The sequence below is a fragment of the Chiloscyllium plagiosum genome, unplaced genomic scaffold (genome assembly GCF_037043375.1).
Source record: "Chiloscyllium plagiosum isolate Xiang-an unplaced genomic scaffold, Cpla_swu_hap1 HiC_scaffold_10, whole genome shotgun sequence".
Taxonomy (NCBI): domain Eukaryota; kingdom Metazoa; phylum Chordata; class Chondrichthyes; order Orectolobiformes; family Hemiscylliidae; genus Chiloscyllium; species Chiloscyllium plagiosum.
The window spans coordinates 51,957,449-51,975,842 of NW_028270148.1; the positions used below are offsets into that span (position 1 = coordinate 51,957,449).

The window sequence follows — 18,394 nt, forward strand, 5'->3', positions numbered from 1 at the left end:
GGTCCCATAATTTAAAGAAATGTATCATTTCATTCGAGGCAGTTCAAAGAAAGTTCACGAGGATGATCCCCGGTATGGAGGAATCACCTTGTGAGAAAAGGCTAAACATGTTGGGACTCTACTCAATGGAGTCTGGAAGAATGAGGAATAATTGCATTGAAACATATGGATTCGTAAAGGGCTTGACTGGGTAAATGTTGAGAGGAGGTTTGCCCCCCTGGGAGTCTAGGACCAAAAGGCAACGTCTCGGAATAAAGGATGCCAATTTAAGACCGAAATGAGGGAAGAATTTCTTCACTCAGAGGATTGAAAGTCTTTGGAACTCCTTACCAGAGAGAGCCATGGGAACAGTGTCCTTGTGTATATTTAAGGCTGAGATAGATAGATTCTTGATCCCAAGGGAAATCAAGGATTATAGGCAAAGGGCAGGAATGCAAGTGTGAGGAATGTCAGAACAGCCATAATCCTAAATGATGGAGCAGACCCGAAAGGCTGAACGGCCTTCTCTGTTCCTATTTTTTACGGTCTAACTTACTGACATTGATAGCTTAGGCTCTTGTCAATAGAAATGCTCATTTGGAGAGGGTACCTATGCATTTAATGTAACATCCAGAGGAGCTCTTAGTTGTTTCGAATACCCTCTGCTTTGCCATACAGATGTGACCAAGCGAAGTACAATGATGTTTTACTGTAGCTCTGTCAAAATTTGCATCTCTCTTCCTAATAACATTGTGAACATATGTAGAACACATGGACTGCTGTAGTTCAACAAGGCAGCTTACCACAAGCATCTCACAGGCAATTAGGGATGGCCAACAAATGATAGCCTTGTTAGAACACCCTCATCCCATGGAGGAATAAAAGCAATCTATCCAGAACTAGGTGGAGATTTGTGTAATTACACTTTTTTTTAATTATTCCCTATGATACAGGTCATGCAGCAAACTTCAAAGCTGTTAAAAATTAATTCACAAAGCAAATTGAACAAGCATTTATATTGGTTTCAAACTCTGCTGTTCTATCCCCCGGCAAGCTTCATATTTTACTACAAACACACGCGAAGCAAAAACAAGGTCTTTGAAATCATCTCAGAGAGTATCTGCGGTGGGGAGATTGAAATAAATGTACGATAGGATGAAATCGGCTGGGGACACATTTGGACAAAAGCCTCCTAATGGCAACTTGTGTTGTTTCTGTAACAATTCACTTGCATTAGTGTCTGTGCAGCTGCGACTCATATGGTTTCACTTGAATGAAAATATTAAGGCAAGAAACCACCCGCTTATTTTGTTTTCATTCAACTTTACTATAATTATTTTGTAAACTGCGTGCACAACAATACACTAAACATCTGGAGAAGCAGGTAATTAACGTGTCATACTAAATTAACGCATTTAATACTGAGCCCATGCATGTGATCATAATTATAGCTGTTTTCTTCTAAATGATGATACTGTAGCTTAATGTTTGATATAGTGCGCAAGTAATGATTTTCTGTGTATTCGGCACAAAAAAAGGGCAGTCATAACTTGCCATGGTTCAACTAATGCAGTTCTCACACAACTGAAGTTTCACAAAGTGCACACAACAATGTTTCCCTCTATCATTACTACAAGCAGAATTACTAAAAGCTCCAGTAAATTCTATGAAAGTGTGCCCATTTACTTTCAAGTAGTTATACTAATGATTACAATTAGTCTATTAATTGAAAAACATTTTCTGAAATGTACTGTACTGCCTGGTGCTCCTATTAAAATGGACCCATTTGGTTAATTTATGTGCAAAGTACACTTATATTTGCATACCGCAACTGTACTGTATATTTAAACCAACTTTCATCATCAATAACCAGATATTCCACTTACAATTGAAATAAGTATTTCAGTCATTTTTCTTGGATATGCAAAGATACAATAATGTAGAACATAAATGTAGAACATGAATTAGCCCATAATAAGTTCCATTCATATGATAATACTGTGCATCAAGATTTACTGTGTACTCATATGATACAACTCACACTGCTGAACTAAAGCATTGCAAATGTATCCAAATAAAATTTCATTGGCAAAACTAAAAACAAACTTGACAAGAAAATATGATAACTATTGAGGCTACCCAAATCCTCATTAACTCTGCAACCTTCACACCTCAGCTCTCACACTCAGTCTATTGCCTGTGCCATCCACCCACCTTCCAATTCATCATTATTTGCAGAGCCTTCAGCCATCTTGACACCCATCCCACTCTCCAAATCCACAATTTCTCATCTCAAGCCCCCACAAAACCTACCCCTTCAACTTAAACCAAAAAGAACTGCAGATGCTGTAAATCAGAAACAAACACAGAAATTGCTGCCATGCTCCAACGTTGCTCAGTGCAAGCTGGAAGAGCAGCACCTCATATCTCAATTGGGAAGCCTGCAGCCTTCTGGACTCAATATCAAGTTGAGTAATTTTAGAACTGAACAGTGTCTCCCATGTCCTTACCCCAACCCTCACACATCAGGCCTTGTTATCACAGTCTTATTACATACAAGCTATTGTTAGCCACTAACAGTCCCTACTAACAGCTATTCACCCTCCTAGCCAGGTGTTACTCACTCCTTTGTCTGTCCAACTGCTCTTCCTCTCTCTCTCTCTTTGGGCTCTATCCCCATCCATACTTTCCTCCTTATTCCCACCCCCTCCCATCACCCTATCTTCTGCATATAAACCAACATTTTCCTACCTACAATCAGTTTTGAGTAAAGGTCACTTAACCTGAAACATTAGCTCTGCTTTATCTCCACAGATGCTGCCAGACCTGCAGAGCTTTTCCAGCAATTTCTGTTTCTGCTACCCCTTCAATCTCACCCTTAGACTGGTCCTCCTATCACAACTCCAAGTGTCCAAACTTTCCCTTTCAATCTTATGAAAAACTTTGGAATGTTTACACATGTTAAATGCACTATATATGCAATTGCACATTGTTATGCTGTGGAATCAACTCTTCATTGCTTCATCAGTTATAACAAACAATGTGTTGTTTCTGGGCAATCCAATCAAGCAACCAATTCTACTTGAAAACAACTCATTACAAGATGGTGTCAAAATTATAAGAGAACATTTGATGCCAGGTTATCAAAACAGAAACAGAATAGCAGTAGGCCACTTAGCCCTTTGAGCCTGCTCTGCCATTCAATAGGATTCTGTGAGGTGTTGTATTTTGGTATTACAAACAAGGGCAGGACTTATACAATTAATGGTAGAGCCCTGGGTAGTGTTGTAGAACTGAGAGACCAAGAGGCTCAAATACATAATTCTTCGAAATTTGCTTCACAGGTAGATTAAGAAGGCATTTAGCACACGTGCCTTATTGCTCAGACCTTTGAGTATAGGAGTTGGGGCATCTTGTTGAGATTTTCCAGGACATTGGTGAGGCCTCTTCTAGTGTACAGTGTGCAGTTCTGGTCACCCTGGTGTAGGAAGGATATTATTAAATTAGAGGGGGTTCAGAATAGACTTACTAGCATGTTGCTGGTATTGGAGTGTTTGAGATATAAAAATTGACTGAAAAGGTGACCTTATTGTGGTTTATAAAATCATGAGGGGCACAGATAGGTGGATGACAAGCGTTTTTTCCCTTAGGGTGGGGGAGTTTCAAAAAAAAAAAGGACTCGAGGGGTGACTTTTTTTGTAAAAAGCAGAGTGGTTCATGTGTGGAATGACGTACCAGACAAAGTAGTGGATGCAGGTACAGTTACAATGTTCAAAAGACACTTGGATATATACATGAATAGGTAAGGACATAGAGGAATATGAGCAAAATGCAGGCAGATGGGAGCTAGTTTAGTTTAGAAACATGGTTGGCATGAACTAGTTGGACCGAACGACTGTTTCCACACTCTATGGCTCTCTCTCAATGACGCATTCCTACTTTCACCCCAAACCCATTTATATCTTCAAAACTTTAAAAATGTATCTCTCCCCTTCTTGAATATATACAATAACTTGGCCTCCACAGCCTTCTATGTTAGTGAATTCCATATGTTCAATACCTTTGAGTAGGAAAAAAAAAACTTTTCCTCAGCTCAAGTGCCTACCTTGTATTCCAAGACTGACCCAGTTCTAGACTCCCCAACCAGTGAAAACATCCACCTATACTTCGACTGTGTAGCTTTGTTCGAATTGTATACGTTTCAATCAGATTCCATTTCATCCTTCTAAACTAGTGAATACTAACCCAGGATCTCTCCTCATAAGACAATCCTACCCACCCAATAAACCTTCACTGCACTCCCTCTATGACAAATATGGCCTTAGGTAGGGATGCCATACTCCAGGTGTGGTCTCACTAGGGCCATGAAGACATTCCTGCTTCTGAAATCCTTTTGCAAGGAGGACCAGCATACCATTTGCCTTCCAAATTGCTTGCCGCATCTCCCTGTCTACTTTCACTGACTTGTGTACAGTGACATCCACTTCCCTTTGTACACTCACATTTCCTAACATATCCCTGTTTAAATAATGCTCAGCCTTTCTGTACTTCACATTTAGCCACATTGTTCAGCATCTGTCATATATTTGCTCACTCACTCAATATGTCTAAGTCACCACAAAGCCCCCTGGTTACCAACTCAAAATGTTAGATGGAATCACAACTGGACCAGATTCAATTCAAATGCAACATTCATTTGGGTCAAGATATGAACACCTTTCCACACCTGAAACATTAAGTAGGACTGCAGCTGCTATCATGAAGAACTAAACTGAACCTCAGTGCTTCCTCACTGGGTATAAAAGGAATTTTAAATGGAGACAAAAGGAACTGTGATAATTCCCACAAGGTTTCCAGCTGATGATGTTTCAAATTAGCACTCTGAAAAGCAACAGGATACCAAATGATTTAAATGAGAAATAGTATTCAGTAGTGAAAACAGGGACCCAACAACAGGGAAAATAAAGACTACTTTGAAAAAGAAGTCTCACCTTAAAGTGGAACAAACATTCCTTTCCAGGAACTACAACCAGACTGGATTATTAACCAGCAAGCAACAAAAATATTTTTTTTTAAAAAACTACAGTCAGAAATCAATGTCGACATTAAATAAATTGAGGCTCATAATATAGTGGGAAATGAAAATCTTAGCCATTCTGAATAGATAATTTCCACATTCAAAGTGTTGACAAATATATACGTGCTAAGAAATGAGTTTTTAAAAATATCTTGCAAGGCCAAGGCACTAGTTTGAATGCAAGCAGCAGAGCTCTCATCCACTGGCTGAAGAATGGCAAAAAGCCCATGTCACCTAATTTGGTGGGTCTTCCCCAAAGTCAGCGTCATTCAGACAACTGTACGGCAGAAAGCCTTCCCCAGGATCATGGGACCCAGGGGTAGAAGTCCCATGTGCCAGAAGCTGCCAGCTGAACAAAGGCTGGTATTAGGGAGATAGTGGTTAAAGCCAGTATAGCATCTACTGAAGTCTAGGACCCACAGAACAGCTGAGGATAATGGGAGGGAAGGAGGTGGGGAGGTCAGCAATGGCAGGGTCCTGCTTGCTGATGCTAGATCTCTTGATCAGGCACCAAGTGCCTTTGAATGAGGAATCTGATATACACACACAACTGCATGTAGTCAAACTGAGTAAATCACCCACATAACAAACAAAGGGCACAGCAGGAAAGCAGTTCTACTGACCCTCCCATTAATTTAATTGCGGTAGATGGAAGAAATAGATGAGAATGCTCTACTGTCATTTTCCTACTTCAACACCACATGGTGGAGGGCATTAGACTGTGCCCTGGAAAACAGTGAACAAGAAACAGATTTTTAAAGCACTAATGAAGCTTCTGCTGTACAGTATGTACAATCCACCTTTCCCTGAAATTGGCCTTCCTCTCTTTCAAATCAAAGAAGGAAATATTCCACAAAATTTCTCCCAAGACTCCAGTCAAATCAAGCAATGCTTTACAATTCGCAAGTTTTTCCTCACGATTGAGCAGCAAAGGGGTGAACATTTTACACAAGTTATTCTATTAACTACCCTATTATACATTTATCAAAAAACAGAATAAAATCAAAGCATGGTAGATACTAGAAATCTGAAACAAAACAAAAAAATGCTGCAGAAACTCAACTGGTCTGGCAGCATCTGTGGACAGAAAGCAGAGTTAATGAATCAAGAGATATTTACTTAGCTCAATGCTGAATGAGTTAAGCCAGGTGCCACAGACAATTTTCATTGAAAGATATCAGGGTCATTATAATTGACAGGTAGAAATTAGTTTACTGCTGGTTTGATTTCTCAATAACTCTTCAATTTGCCACAAAAAATGGCTCTCTGATGTAGCTCTGTTAATACTAAAGTATCCCATTACAGAGGAACCTCAATTATCTGAAGGACACAGGCGGGAAATATTTTGTTCGGTTAATCGAATTCCGGATAATCGAGGGCCAGATAACACTTTTTTTAAAGACAATAATCAGGACCTTGTGATCTTGCTGGATGATCTGATATTCAGATAATCGAATATCGGATCATTGAGATTCCTCTGTATTATGGCATTTCACCTTGAAACCATAACATCTTTTGTGATTTTCTCTCTCCTGTCCTACACCATATGGAAGGCCTTTCTGAACTTCCAACACACCACCCTTTCATTTGTTCAAAACCTGCTGCATTTCTATAGATATTAGTTATGACAAAAGGGGAAAGATGTGAAATGTTAACCCCAGTTTATTCGCCATCAATGCAGTCAGTCAGACTTGTATATTTCCTGCAGTGTCCATTTTTATTTCAAAATTACCAGCAACTACAAGCAGCACAACAGTATCTGCTAGCACAGGATTTCAGGACAGGTCATTAATTGGGGTGGGAATTAGGAAGCATCACATAAGTTTCATGGAAATCCTAAGTTTCAAGAGGATACTAAACAGGATGGAAAAAGAGACAGGAGTAAAACAAGAAGTGATGAGGGATGAGGATGCAAGGTGCAGGCTGGAAGTGAAGAGCATGCCCAGAATTACAAAGGCACTTTTCATTCTAGACGTTTTACAGAGGAATTCTTAACATTGAAATGCTCTTCAAAAAAAAATGAATAAATACAAGAAATGTAAGTCTGACTTATTAAAAAAAAGTCCCTAATTTGACACTAAAATTGTTGATCTCACCCAAAGCGGCCACATGCTGTCTGATGTAATCAAAGATGCTGTTTCCCAGCTAGAACAGAGACAATTGCGGGAACTGAAGAGGTGTTTTACTCTGTTTTATAACAATGATATATGCAGCCAGTTAGTTGTACAGCTTGTTTGTAATATACAGTGACACCACCACAGTGAGTTCAATTCCCAGACCAGCCAAGGTTCCACAAAGGTGCCACCTTCTCAATCTCACCCCTCACCTAGAAGCACAGTGAGCCTTAGGTTAAACCACCACCAGTCGTATCTCTCCAATGGGAAAATAGCCCTAAGGGACAATAGTAACTTCACGTGTTTACTGTAGTGTCCACTGGAGAAGTAAGACAGCTACATTTGCAGAATTTTAAACCCTGGCTTGTTTAACATGTTGATAATTTTAGGTGCTTTAAAACAGTCAGAAGTTAAGGTAAGGTATCTCTAGAATTCATTGTTGGTTTTATACAGAAATACCAAAGGTATACATGAAAATCAAAAATCTTCGTTGATCATTACCTTGAACTCCTTGAAGTAGTAGATCAACTCCATTCCTGTAGAAATTGAAGGCAGCTTCGTAATCTTGTTCGGCTTCCTTTTGCAGTGCCAGCTTTATCTGATCACCTGCCTTTGCCAAGTAATCACCTTTCCCTGTTCTACGTTTGAGACTTCCAATTGGTTGTGACCACAAGCCTCTGCCTCCTTCCGCGCCATCCTGGCTCCTCTCCGGAGGAAGAACGGTAGACGAGCTTGTTGGTTCAGGGGAGGAACTATGTTTCGTAAATCTGCTTGGGGAACTTCTATTTGATGCCATTCCATCATCCCATTCAGTGAGTGAATCCCCGTCCACTGTCAGTGACAGCAAGTCACTATCACTGGATAAACCTGGCTGATCACTTTCTACAGATAAATGAAGAAAGGAGATAGTGAGAAAAGTTTCAGTACGTATACTGGCAGAATAGACCACATTACTTTCAATAAAATTTAAATGTTTATTACCCAGCATTATCATTCGTACCAAAAGATTTAATTGAAACTTAAAGACCCAGACTTCTAACAGTGTTTATAATTCAGATTCAATTCACCTGAATAAATTTATCAAGTTTTGTTATACATCTTTTTAATAAGTTCCTTACTTGTAGAACAATACATCTGAGAGAATGAAGCAGGGTTGCTCCTTTTCATTAAAGAAAGACTCACTCAACCCGAATCATTAACTCTGATTTCTCTCCACAGATGCTGCCAGACCTGCTGAATTTTTCCAGCAATTTGTGTTTGCTCCTTTTCATTGTTCAATCACATGGAGGTACCAAAAAGCCTCCAATGTTGAATAGGAAAATAATTAATAATGGCAAGTCCATGAAGTTTTACATGTCAAGGTGACTATAACCTGAAGAATGTCTGCGTTTTTTCCCAAAGTTAGCCTTATGTTTCGAATGAAGCACTATGTTACATCTGGAGTGCTATTGGAGTTTTGAGGGGGAGAAGGTGGAATCAGATGTAATGGCATTACAGTTGAACAAAGGCAACTACAGAGGCTCGAAGGAGGAGCTGACCAAAACTGACTGGGAGAGGAGCCTAGCAGGAAAGACAGTGGAACAGTAATGGCAGGAGTTTGTGGGAGTAATTCAGGAGACACTGCAAAAAATCGAGGAAAAAGAAGCGTGTACATGGACGATGAGACAACCACGGCTGACTCAGGAAGTTGGGGGTAGCATAAAAGCAAAAAAGAGAAAACATAATGTGGCGAAAGGCAGTGGGAAACCAGAGGATTGGAGAATCTACGAAGAGGAACAGAAGACATCCAAGAAAGAAAGAAATGAGGGAGAAGCTTAAATATGTGGGTAAGCTACGCAGTAATATTAGAAAAGATTGCTAGAGTTTCTTTATAGATCTAAAGGGCAAGAGCGGGAAAAGTGGACATTGGGCCGCTGGAAAAGTAGTAATGGGGAACAAGGAAATGGCTGAGGACTTTGCATCAGTGGAAGACACAAGTAATATACCAAAACTTCAAGAGCTGGGGAGCAGAAATGTGTATGGTGGCCATCACAAAGGAGAAGGTTATAGAAAAACTGAAAGGTCTGAAAGTGGATAAATCACATGGACTGGATGGGCTGTGAAGGAGATAACTGAAGAGATAGTGGACGCTTTAGTGGTGATCTTTCAGGAATCACTGGAGTCAGGAAAGGTCCCAGAGGACTGGAAAAATCACTAACGTAAACCCCTGTTTGAAAAGGGAGGAAGGCAAAAGACAGTGCATGGTAAAATAGGGCAAAGTCAGCATGGTTTCATCAAAGTGAGGTCATGCCTGACCAATCTGTTAGAATTCTTTGAGGAGCGAACGAGCAGGTTAGACCAAGGAGAGCCAATAGATGTTGTCTATCGGGACTTCCAGAAGGCCTTCAATAAGGTGATGCACAGGAGGCTGCTGAGTAAGATAAAAGCCCATGGTGTTAGAGACAAGGTACTAGCATAGATAAAAGCTTGGCTGTCTGGCAGAAGGCAGAGAGTGGGAATAAAAGGGTCCTTCTCGCGATGGAAGCCAGTGACTTTGTAATATTCCACAAGGGTCAGTGTTGGGACTACAACGTTTCACTTTATACATTAATGATCTGAATGAAGGAACAGAAGGCATTCGGGCTAGGTTTGCAGATGATACAAAGATAGGTGATGGGGCAGGTGGTATTGAGGAGATGGGGAGGCTGCAAAAAGATTTAGACAGTTTAGGAGAGTGGGCAAAGAAGTGGCAGATCAAATACAGAACATGGGAAAAATTGTGAGCTCATGCACTTTGGTAGGAAGAATAGAGGCATGAACTATTTTCTAAATGGGGAGAAAATTCAGAAAACTGGAGTACAAAGGGACTTGGGAGTCCTTGTCCAGGTGTCTCTTAAGGTAAACTTTCAGGTTGACTTGGTAGTTAGAAAGGCAAATACAAATGGTTATCATTCATCTTGAGAGAACTACAGCATGAAAGCAGGGATGCATTCCTGAGGATTTAAGACTGTGGACAGATCACATTTAGAATATGGAGAGTAATTCTGAGCCCCATACCTCAGGAAGGATGTACTGGCCCTGAAACGGGTCCAAAGGAGGCTCACGAGAATGATCCCAGGAATGAAAGGCTTAACATATGAGGAACACTCAAGGACTGTGGGACCAGACATAGTTGAGAAGAATGTGGGAGGATCGGACTAAAGCTTACAGAATACTGAACGGCCTGACAGAGTGGACGTTGGGAAGAGGTTTCCATTGGTAGGAGAGACTAGGACAAGAGGGCACAGCTTTAGAAGAAAGGGAAGACCCTTTAGAATGAAGATGAGGAGAAACTTGTTTAGCCAGAGAGTGGTGAATCTGTGGAATTCAGGCACAGATGGCTGTGGAGGTCAGGTCATCAAGTGTATTTAAAAACTGAGATTGATAAGTTCTTGATTGCCCAGGAGATCAAAGGTTATGGAGAAAAAGCAGGAAAATGGGGTTGAAACACCTATCAGCTATGATTGAATGGCAGAGCAGACTCGATCAGCTGAATGGCCTAATTTCTGCTCCTTATGCTTCACCGTTTCCATTTCGAGTAACATGAAAGTCTCAGCTATCCCTTTTCACGTCTGCTGCACATTTTTACCCACTAATCTTAATCTTTCACCAGAATGAGTTGTGGGGCCTAGAAATGTGTTTAATCAGAAACATTATTTCCATATTTTGATATTAGTTTTGTGCAGAAGACTATCTTGAATTCTTTTGTTTTTAAAAAGGAATCTCTGTTCATAACTAATCCTTTATGTAGGACATTGGTATCTTCTAACACTTCCAGTCTTGCTACCACCATCATACTACTGCACATACACTCCACTAAGCTCCTTTTCCAAAAGGAAGTGCCTGTTCCCCACTGCATTATCCCACTGAGAGTTCAGAAGATCAGGTCTATATGGACTTCAGCAAGGCATTTGACAAAGTTCCATGTGGTAGACTGGTTAGCAAGGTTAGATCACATGGAATCTAGGGGGAGCTAGCCAATTGAATACAAAATTGGCTTGAAGATAGAAGAGAGGATGGTGGTGGAGAGCTGTTTTTCGGACTGGAGGCTTGTGATCAGCAGAGTGCCACAAGGATCAGTGCTGGGTCTACTGCCTCTTGCCATTTTGTATAAGTGACTTGGATGTGAACATAGGAGGCATGGTCAGTGAGTTTGCAGACAACACCAAAATTGGTGGCATGGTGAAGACTCTCTCAGAATACAGCAGAAGCATATCAAATGGGCCAGTGTGACAGATGAAGTTTAATGCAGATACATGTGAGGTGTTGCATTTTGGTCAGGCAAACCACCCCTGCGACTTTATACTCTTAACAATAGGAGCCTGGGGAGTGTTGCCAACCAAAGGAACCTAGGGGTGCAGGTTCATAGTTCCTTGAATGTGGAGACACAGTCGTGAAGGCACATTTGTCTTTATTGGTCGGTGATTGATTATAGGAATTGGGAGGTCATGTTGCAGCTGTACAGGACATTGGTGAGGCCACTTGCTCTGCTATGGGAAAGATGTTGTTAAACTTGAACGGTTTAGAAGAGATTTACACAAATGTTGCCAGGGTTGGAGGGTTTGAGCTATAGGGAGAGGCTGAATAGGCTTGAACTACTTTTTCCTCCAGAGCATCGGAAGCTAAGGGGTGAACATATAGGTGGTTTATAAAATAATGGGGGGCATGGATAGGATGAATAGCCAAAGCATTTTCCCTAGGGTAGGGGAGTTCAAAACTAGAGGGCACAGGTTTAAAGGTGAGAGGGGAAAAGATTTAAAAAGAACCCAAGGGACAACTCTTTCACGCAGAGGGTGGTGCGTGTATGGAACGAGTTGCCAGGAGGAAGTGGAGCCTGGTACAATTACAACAACATTTAAAAGGCATCTGATATGGTCCAAATGCTGGCAAATGGGACCACATCAGTTTAGGACCGAAGGGCCTGTTTCCGTGCTGTATAGTTTACTGATTCTTACCTACACTGTTGTCACATTCAGCCACTTCTGCTCTTTATCCTTCTCTTTATGCCAACCTACAAGCCCCTCATTCCATTCACCAGTCCAATCATCTACAATTGTCTGATCATATTCTACTCTGCCAGCCCAAACCCAAATAATTGCTTTGGTACTAAAATATTAACAAACTGGCTATAACAAATAAGTGAGAAGTGGATTAAGCACTTATGGACAATTAAAAACTAGTTGCCAGCTAACACAGAAACTTTACCATGAAGCATAGCTTTACAGGCAGTATCGCATGGGGGAAGGAAGAAAACAGATTATTACCCTGAACATCAAGAAGTGAGTGACTAATGTTTACACATTTGGCAACTCACTACTGCCACCCACAAGAACCACCTGACTTTAGCTCCAAGTCTCTGAATCTGCGTAATCTTCACTCTCCGTACAAGTATAACTCAAACCCGGTTTGGATAAATCTGAGCAACATCCAAACCAGTATCAAACCCAAAGACCTCTCGTAAAATTTCACAATGCAGTCAGTCCTCAAACGTCTTAGCTTTAAAATACCAATTCTGAGGATTAGCTTCAAAACAAGTTCACAGCCATCTCTGATGTTCCCTAGCCTAGTTAATCATCAGTGTCATTGCATGACCTTTCCCAAGTACCTTTGTCCTTCACTTTCAAAAAAATAAAAGAATTAACTAAACTGACAAGAAATAAAAAAATGCACATCATTGGTATCCTTTTAATAGAGGAAAATTGTTCAAATGTAGAACTGAAGAAAATATCATAATTACACTCAAATTTTTACTCTAAAAAGCAGAGTTATCACCTTAAAAGAATTGCTTGGAAGGAGGTGATGACCCTTAATGTCCTGTTATTTTCTGGAAAAAAATGACCAGAACAGGTAAGAGATAGCCCTATATCCTGGAGGATGGTAATATGGGTGGAATCTTACAGCTGATCGTTCAGTATGTTAACAACCTTGCTGATCGGTGGACTATGGTGGTAATGTCTTTACTGAGTTTGCAGGCTACAATGTGATTCCCCATGTAGATGAGTCAACTTTTCAGGCTAGAGCAGATGATCTATAACATCATTATTTGTTATTCACTGCTGCCCTAGGGATGCAACTGACACTCAGATCAGCAAAGAGTGCATAGTATTCACTGTCCAAAGACAAGTAGGTGGAGAATGCTGGTGGCTTTAGGATAACAAGTTTTCCCATGGTTCAGGATACCATTGACTAGACATCGCTTTACCTGCCCCACATTTAAAAGCAGAATTGTACCTGAACTGCGAAGAGTTCCATTCTGAATCCTTCAGTTAAAATATAACCATACACACATGATAATACAGGTACTGCATGTGTGACTCACAGCCACAGACTGTGGCCACCAAACAAACTACTCACTCACCATTTAGTTTATGGTGTCAATACTCAACCCAATGACATGCACATAACAAAAGCCATGTTGTCACAAGAAGCTTCACCGAATAGGCTATTAGGATATTTAAACAAGTTACCCATTGCCTAACCCATTCTAGAGCAACCCTGTTGTACCAACCAGAGCCAAGTGTCACAATTTATTGCCACGACAAACAGCAAATGGGGGAAAGAGGTGGTGGTGCAGATCAAAATAACCCCTTTCAGGGCAGTCAATTAACCAATTTCAATGAAACAAATGCAACTCCTTTAAAAAAAAATATAGATTATAGAAAATGCTAAAGGGGATTGACCAAGTTGACGTGCAGAGGATATTTCCTCATGTACGGCAATCTAGAACAAGAGATCCTAATTTTAGGATAAGGAGTAGCAGATTTAAAACAGAGATGAGGAGAAATTACTTTTCTCAAACAGTTGTTATGAATCTATGGAATTCATTACCACAAAAGGATGCCAGGACATTGGGTAAATTTGAGGAGACAGACAGATTTTTAATTGATGACAGATGGAATTGTTATGGATAGTGAGCAAGAAAGTGGATTTGAAACAGATGAGATGAACCATGACACTGTGGAGGAGAAGCTCAACAGGCTGAATTGCCTACTCCTGGTCTAAGCTCTTATGTTCAATATGGGAATCATTAGCATTTTTTGGACAATCCCAACTGTCCTTTAATGAAGTGACTGCTCGCCCCCTTCAACAGGTAGAAGAGTTAAACACATTTCTGTGAAATACGATTCACATTAGCCCAGAATGAATAAAGGTAGCTGATGTCCTTCCCTAAAAAGGGGGAAAGTGAACCAGATGGACTTTTACAACAATGACAATCTTAGGTCATGGTCACTACTAGGCAGAGTAGGTTTCAATTCTAGAATTCTTCATTGATTTTTTTTTCATTCCATGAGCTGCTATGTTTGGATTTGAAAAGCACTCCTGGTACAACCAATACAGCGTCCACATTAAGAGATTTCCAATGGCAGAAATAGCATTCCAGCAGGTCAGCATTCAGGAACAGGTGCCACTACCAGCTAAACCAGAGGTGTTTACTACTAATGGCATGTAATAATGCTGAGCCATGCTCAAAGGATGCTTCAGAGCCCCTCAAAAGGAGATACCACCAAACTAAAACCCACACATTTATTGTGCTGTCATTTTTTCCCCCAACTGCTCATGTGACATGTGCATCATTGACTGTTATCCTCAGCTCACCACTGCATTTTTGGGCAACTATCTTAATGAATCTTGACCACTTGCCTAATCGGGGGATGCCTGTGGCCATTTTAACTCAGCATTTTGGTCCCCTTTAAAACATCAGTTAATGAAGATTCCAGGCATTAAATTGGGCAGTGTAATTTTTTTTTTAAAAAATCATTCATCCATATTTTATATCATTGTGATGTACTGACTGCAGTTTACTTAGAATTCCATTTTAACCAAATTAAGAATCCCACAAAAGCAATACATTCAATCCTTCCTGCAACATCCAGGTGCATCTACAGAGAGCAGTGTGTTAGGCAGAAGGCTAATTGTGAAGGCTTGTCAAAGTAATGCCAGTTATATATATATATATATATATATATATATATATAAAAACAGGTACACAATGCTTTATCCAAAATTCAAAAATCCAAAAAGCTCTGAAATATCTTTCATAGAGTGTGGGACATCATTTTGGCGTGCGAACTGGTGACCAAACTCCACACCCACTCAGATATGACATGGCAGCGTGGCCCAGCATTGACAGGCGTCAACTATGTGTCAGCAGTCGTATTATTCACATGTGCATCTGTTTAGGTAATTTTTTTTCCCCACTGCGAAAATGTCATTTATTTCAAAACGTGAAAAATTCCAAATTCCAGAAAACAACTGCCCCCCCACCCACCAAGGATTTCGGATAAAGTACCATATACTGGTAAATGTAAATATGGTGACCTTTTGAATTAGCTTGCAATCCTATAGAAAGCAAGTCACTGCACACTACAATTTTACCTTTGAATATGCACGTACAATACCCACATAATCTTGATATTGATGACCATTCAGAAATCATGCAAGAGGACGAAGACCAGTAGCCTTCTCTTGCTGAAAAGTTAAAAGTATTAATTGCATGTCCCGAGGGGCTGAAGAACATAAGTCTCATCTTCTAATTCAAATCCCCAGCCTCACCAAAAAATACCTAGCGCTGGACATAAAAGCCATTACTGTAATCAGATTCATATCTGCATTTCCACAAGAAAGACATGTCGAGCTTTACTTAATTCCCTCACCCAGTGCTATAACTCTCTCCCTTTCCCAAGGGTTTCTCCTACATTGTCCCTTAGCCAGTACTATCCCACACATTCCACCTTCAGTGTCTCCTCCTTGCAACGGGTGTTCTTACCTTTCCATCACTAATCCTGTCACTGCTGCATTTCGCTGTAACTAAAACTTTCTATTGTTTGCACTCCAGCCAGCTTAGAGACTCCTTTTCTTCATATACCAGAGAGAGAAAAATAATTGAACAAATCTTCTGTGAAGCATTGATCAATCTTTGAGTTTAATTAGCCTGCACACAGCACAAAATGATGGAGTCCAATTTGATTGTGCGAGATTGGAGGTGGGGGGTGGGGTGGTGGTGTTTGAGTGAAGGTCAGAGAAGACTTAGCAGAGACAATCAAATTTCCAATAACCCTGAAAACAAGCAAATACATGGAGATCCCATTGTGACAATGTACAGAGACCATATCTTGAAGGCGTTGCAGCAAGTCCAACTTTTAAGGAAATAAGTATGGCTGTACTTAAAGGTAAAAATATGCAGGAAAGGCTACCTTTTAAGATCAATAGATTAACACAGATATGGTGGCTGGAAATGTAGAGATCCAGGCCAGTGTTCTCGGTACACAGGTTCAAATTCCATCAACTACTAATTAGTAAAGAAAACAGAGTCAAAATCTATCCTCAGTAATGGTCACTGGGAAACCTGCTGTCATTTTAATGATTAACAAAGACCACTGATGTTCAGCTTCCATCATCAGATACTCATACCCAAGACCTTCATGAAGTAAAGCGACTATTTAAAAAAGGAGAAATGCTGACTGAAAATTGCTGCTGCAATCACCTGACCACAGATTAGGGTGAGCTTTGAGAAACCAGCGAGATACATAAAAGTTTGCACTGAAACGACACTGCCTGCAAAGACAGTGAAATCAGACAATTAAATCAGCATCTGGAAACTGGATTCCTGTTTAATTCACATGTATGATAATTTCACATACTGGGAGACGAAAGGCTCATCTGCCAGTTTGGAAAAACAATGAGCAGACTCAGGAATATACAAATAGACTTTCATCACCAGCTGCTTCTGAGCAGAAGAGACAGGAAAAATTGATTTTGTAAAGCAAGAGTTGAAAGACACTTTCCCCACCTGTGACTCAGCCTCAAAAGCCAATGCCTGGTTTAAAAAAAAAAGCAACTTGTAACAACAACCATCTACTGAAAACTCAAGATCTACAAACTTCACTGCTGCTGAAAAACAAAGCCTTTGGCTAAACGGCCAGAACACAAATTGAAAATCTAATTCCTCACTGACTTGAAGAATTTTAATTGCAAGTGCCTTTACCTTGTTTTCTGCATTTATTCTACCCATGTGTGGGGATAAGTGTGGGGGTAACTATTTTCCCTCCCAAAGGGTAACTAATTCCCTCTCTTTCACTTAGGAAAACCCATCTAATTAATAGGCCCCTTCAATTTGACTGAGTTAACTGAAGTGTGTTAGCTCTGCGGTTACGTAGACTTGCTCCAACTGCCGACGAGATTAAGATAAAAGAGGGGAATCAATTATCTCTCCTCATCTGCTTATAAAAATAAGTTATTGTCAAAAATTCAACTAGTTCACTCCTACTCTTTGGGGAAGGAAAACTGTTATCCTTACCTAGTCTGGCCTACATTTGATTCCAAACTTACAACAATGTGGTTAATATTTAACTGCCTTGTGAAGTGGCTAAGCAAGCACTCAGTCCATGTGCAATTAGGAATGGGCAGTAAACAATGGCCTCATTGGCAATACCTTTATCCCATGAAAGAATAAGTTAAAATTAATCACCATTTCCTCCAAGCCAGGAAGATGTATATGCATTAGGTCCACTCACACGAGCCTTTTGCTCATCCCTCGCACACCGACTTACTGACATATTTCTTATCTAGCTGGAGTTACATGACAGCTAGCATTAGCAACAGCACCAACAGGTTTCTCTCTTTCCTAAAACGCAGATGCAGAGGTCAACTGAAACACCATTACTACTACCACCTCTGCAGAGCTCAGTTACTAAGAAGATAGTCTTGCTGAGTAATATGGTTTAATGATAAACTGGGCAAATCTTAAATAAATGAAAATTGTGGAGTCCAAGACAGACCAGTGTCAGGTTGAATTTCACAGTACAGTAATCAATTAATTATGTTCTGGACTATTGAAATGTTGCTGGAAGCAGATTCAATATATCTTTTAAAAGAAAACTGAATACACACATGAATAGGAGGAATTGCAGAGAAATCAAAATTGTACAAAGCACTAGATTAACAGGTAACCTTTGCAAAACCGATACAATTACAATAGGCCAAATGACCATCTTGTTGCTGTATCATTCGAACATAATCTAGAAAAATTATAAAATGGTTAGTTCGGAGCCTCTGTGGTACTCTGAATTTACTTTTCTACTAATATGGTTGAGGGAGGCAATTTGGTTTGAATACATTCTTTTGTCAGCATAAATCTATTTCTTTCAAAGTTCCCTGGATCCTATTTTCTGATGATTGACGATGAAGAAGCAGCCTACAGAAAGCA

At 40.2% G+C, this 18,394-nt stretch overlaps 1 protein-coding gene across 2 annotated transcripts in view; it reads right to left on the minus strand.

The window, feature by feature from the left end:
* rps6kc1 (ribosomal protein S6 kinase B1) overlaps positions 1–18,394 on the minus strand; it is a 169,113-nt gene that overhangs the window by 87,296 nt on the left and 63,423 nt on the right. For both annotated transcript variants that reach the window (XM_043695845.2, XM_043695846.2), the window contains one exon: positions 7,672–8,052. In XM_043695845.2, coding sequence (XP_043551780.2) covers positions 7,672–8,052 — 381 coding nt within the window. The remainder of the gene's footprint in view (positions 1–7,671; positions 8,053–18,394) is intronic.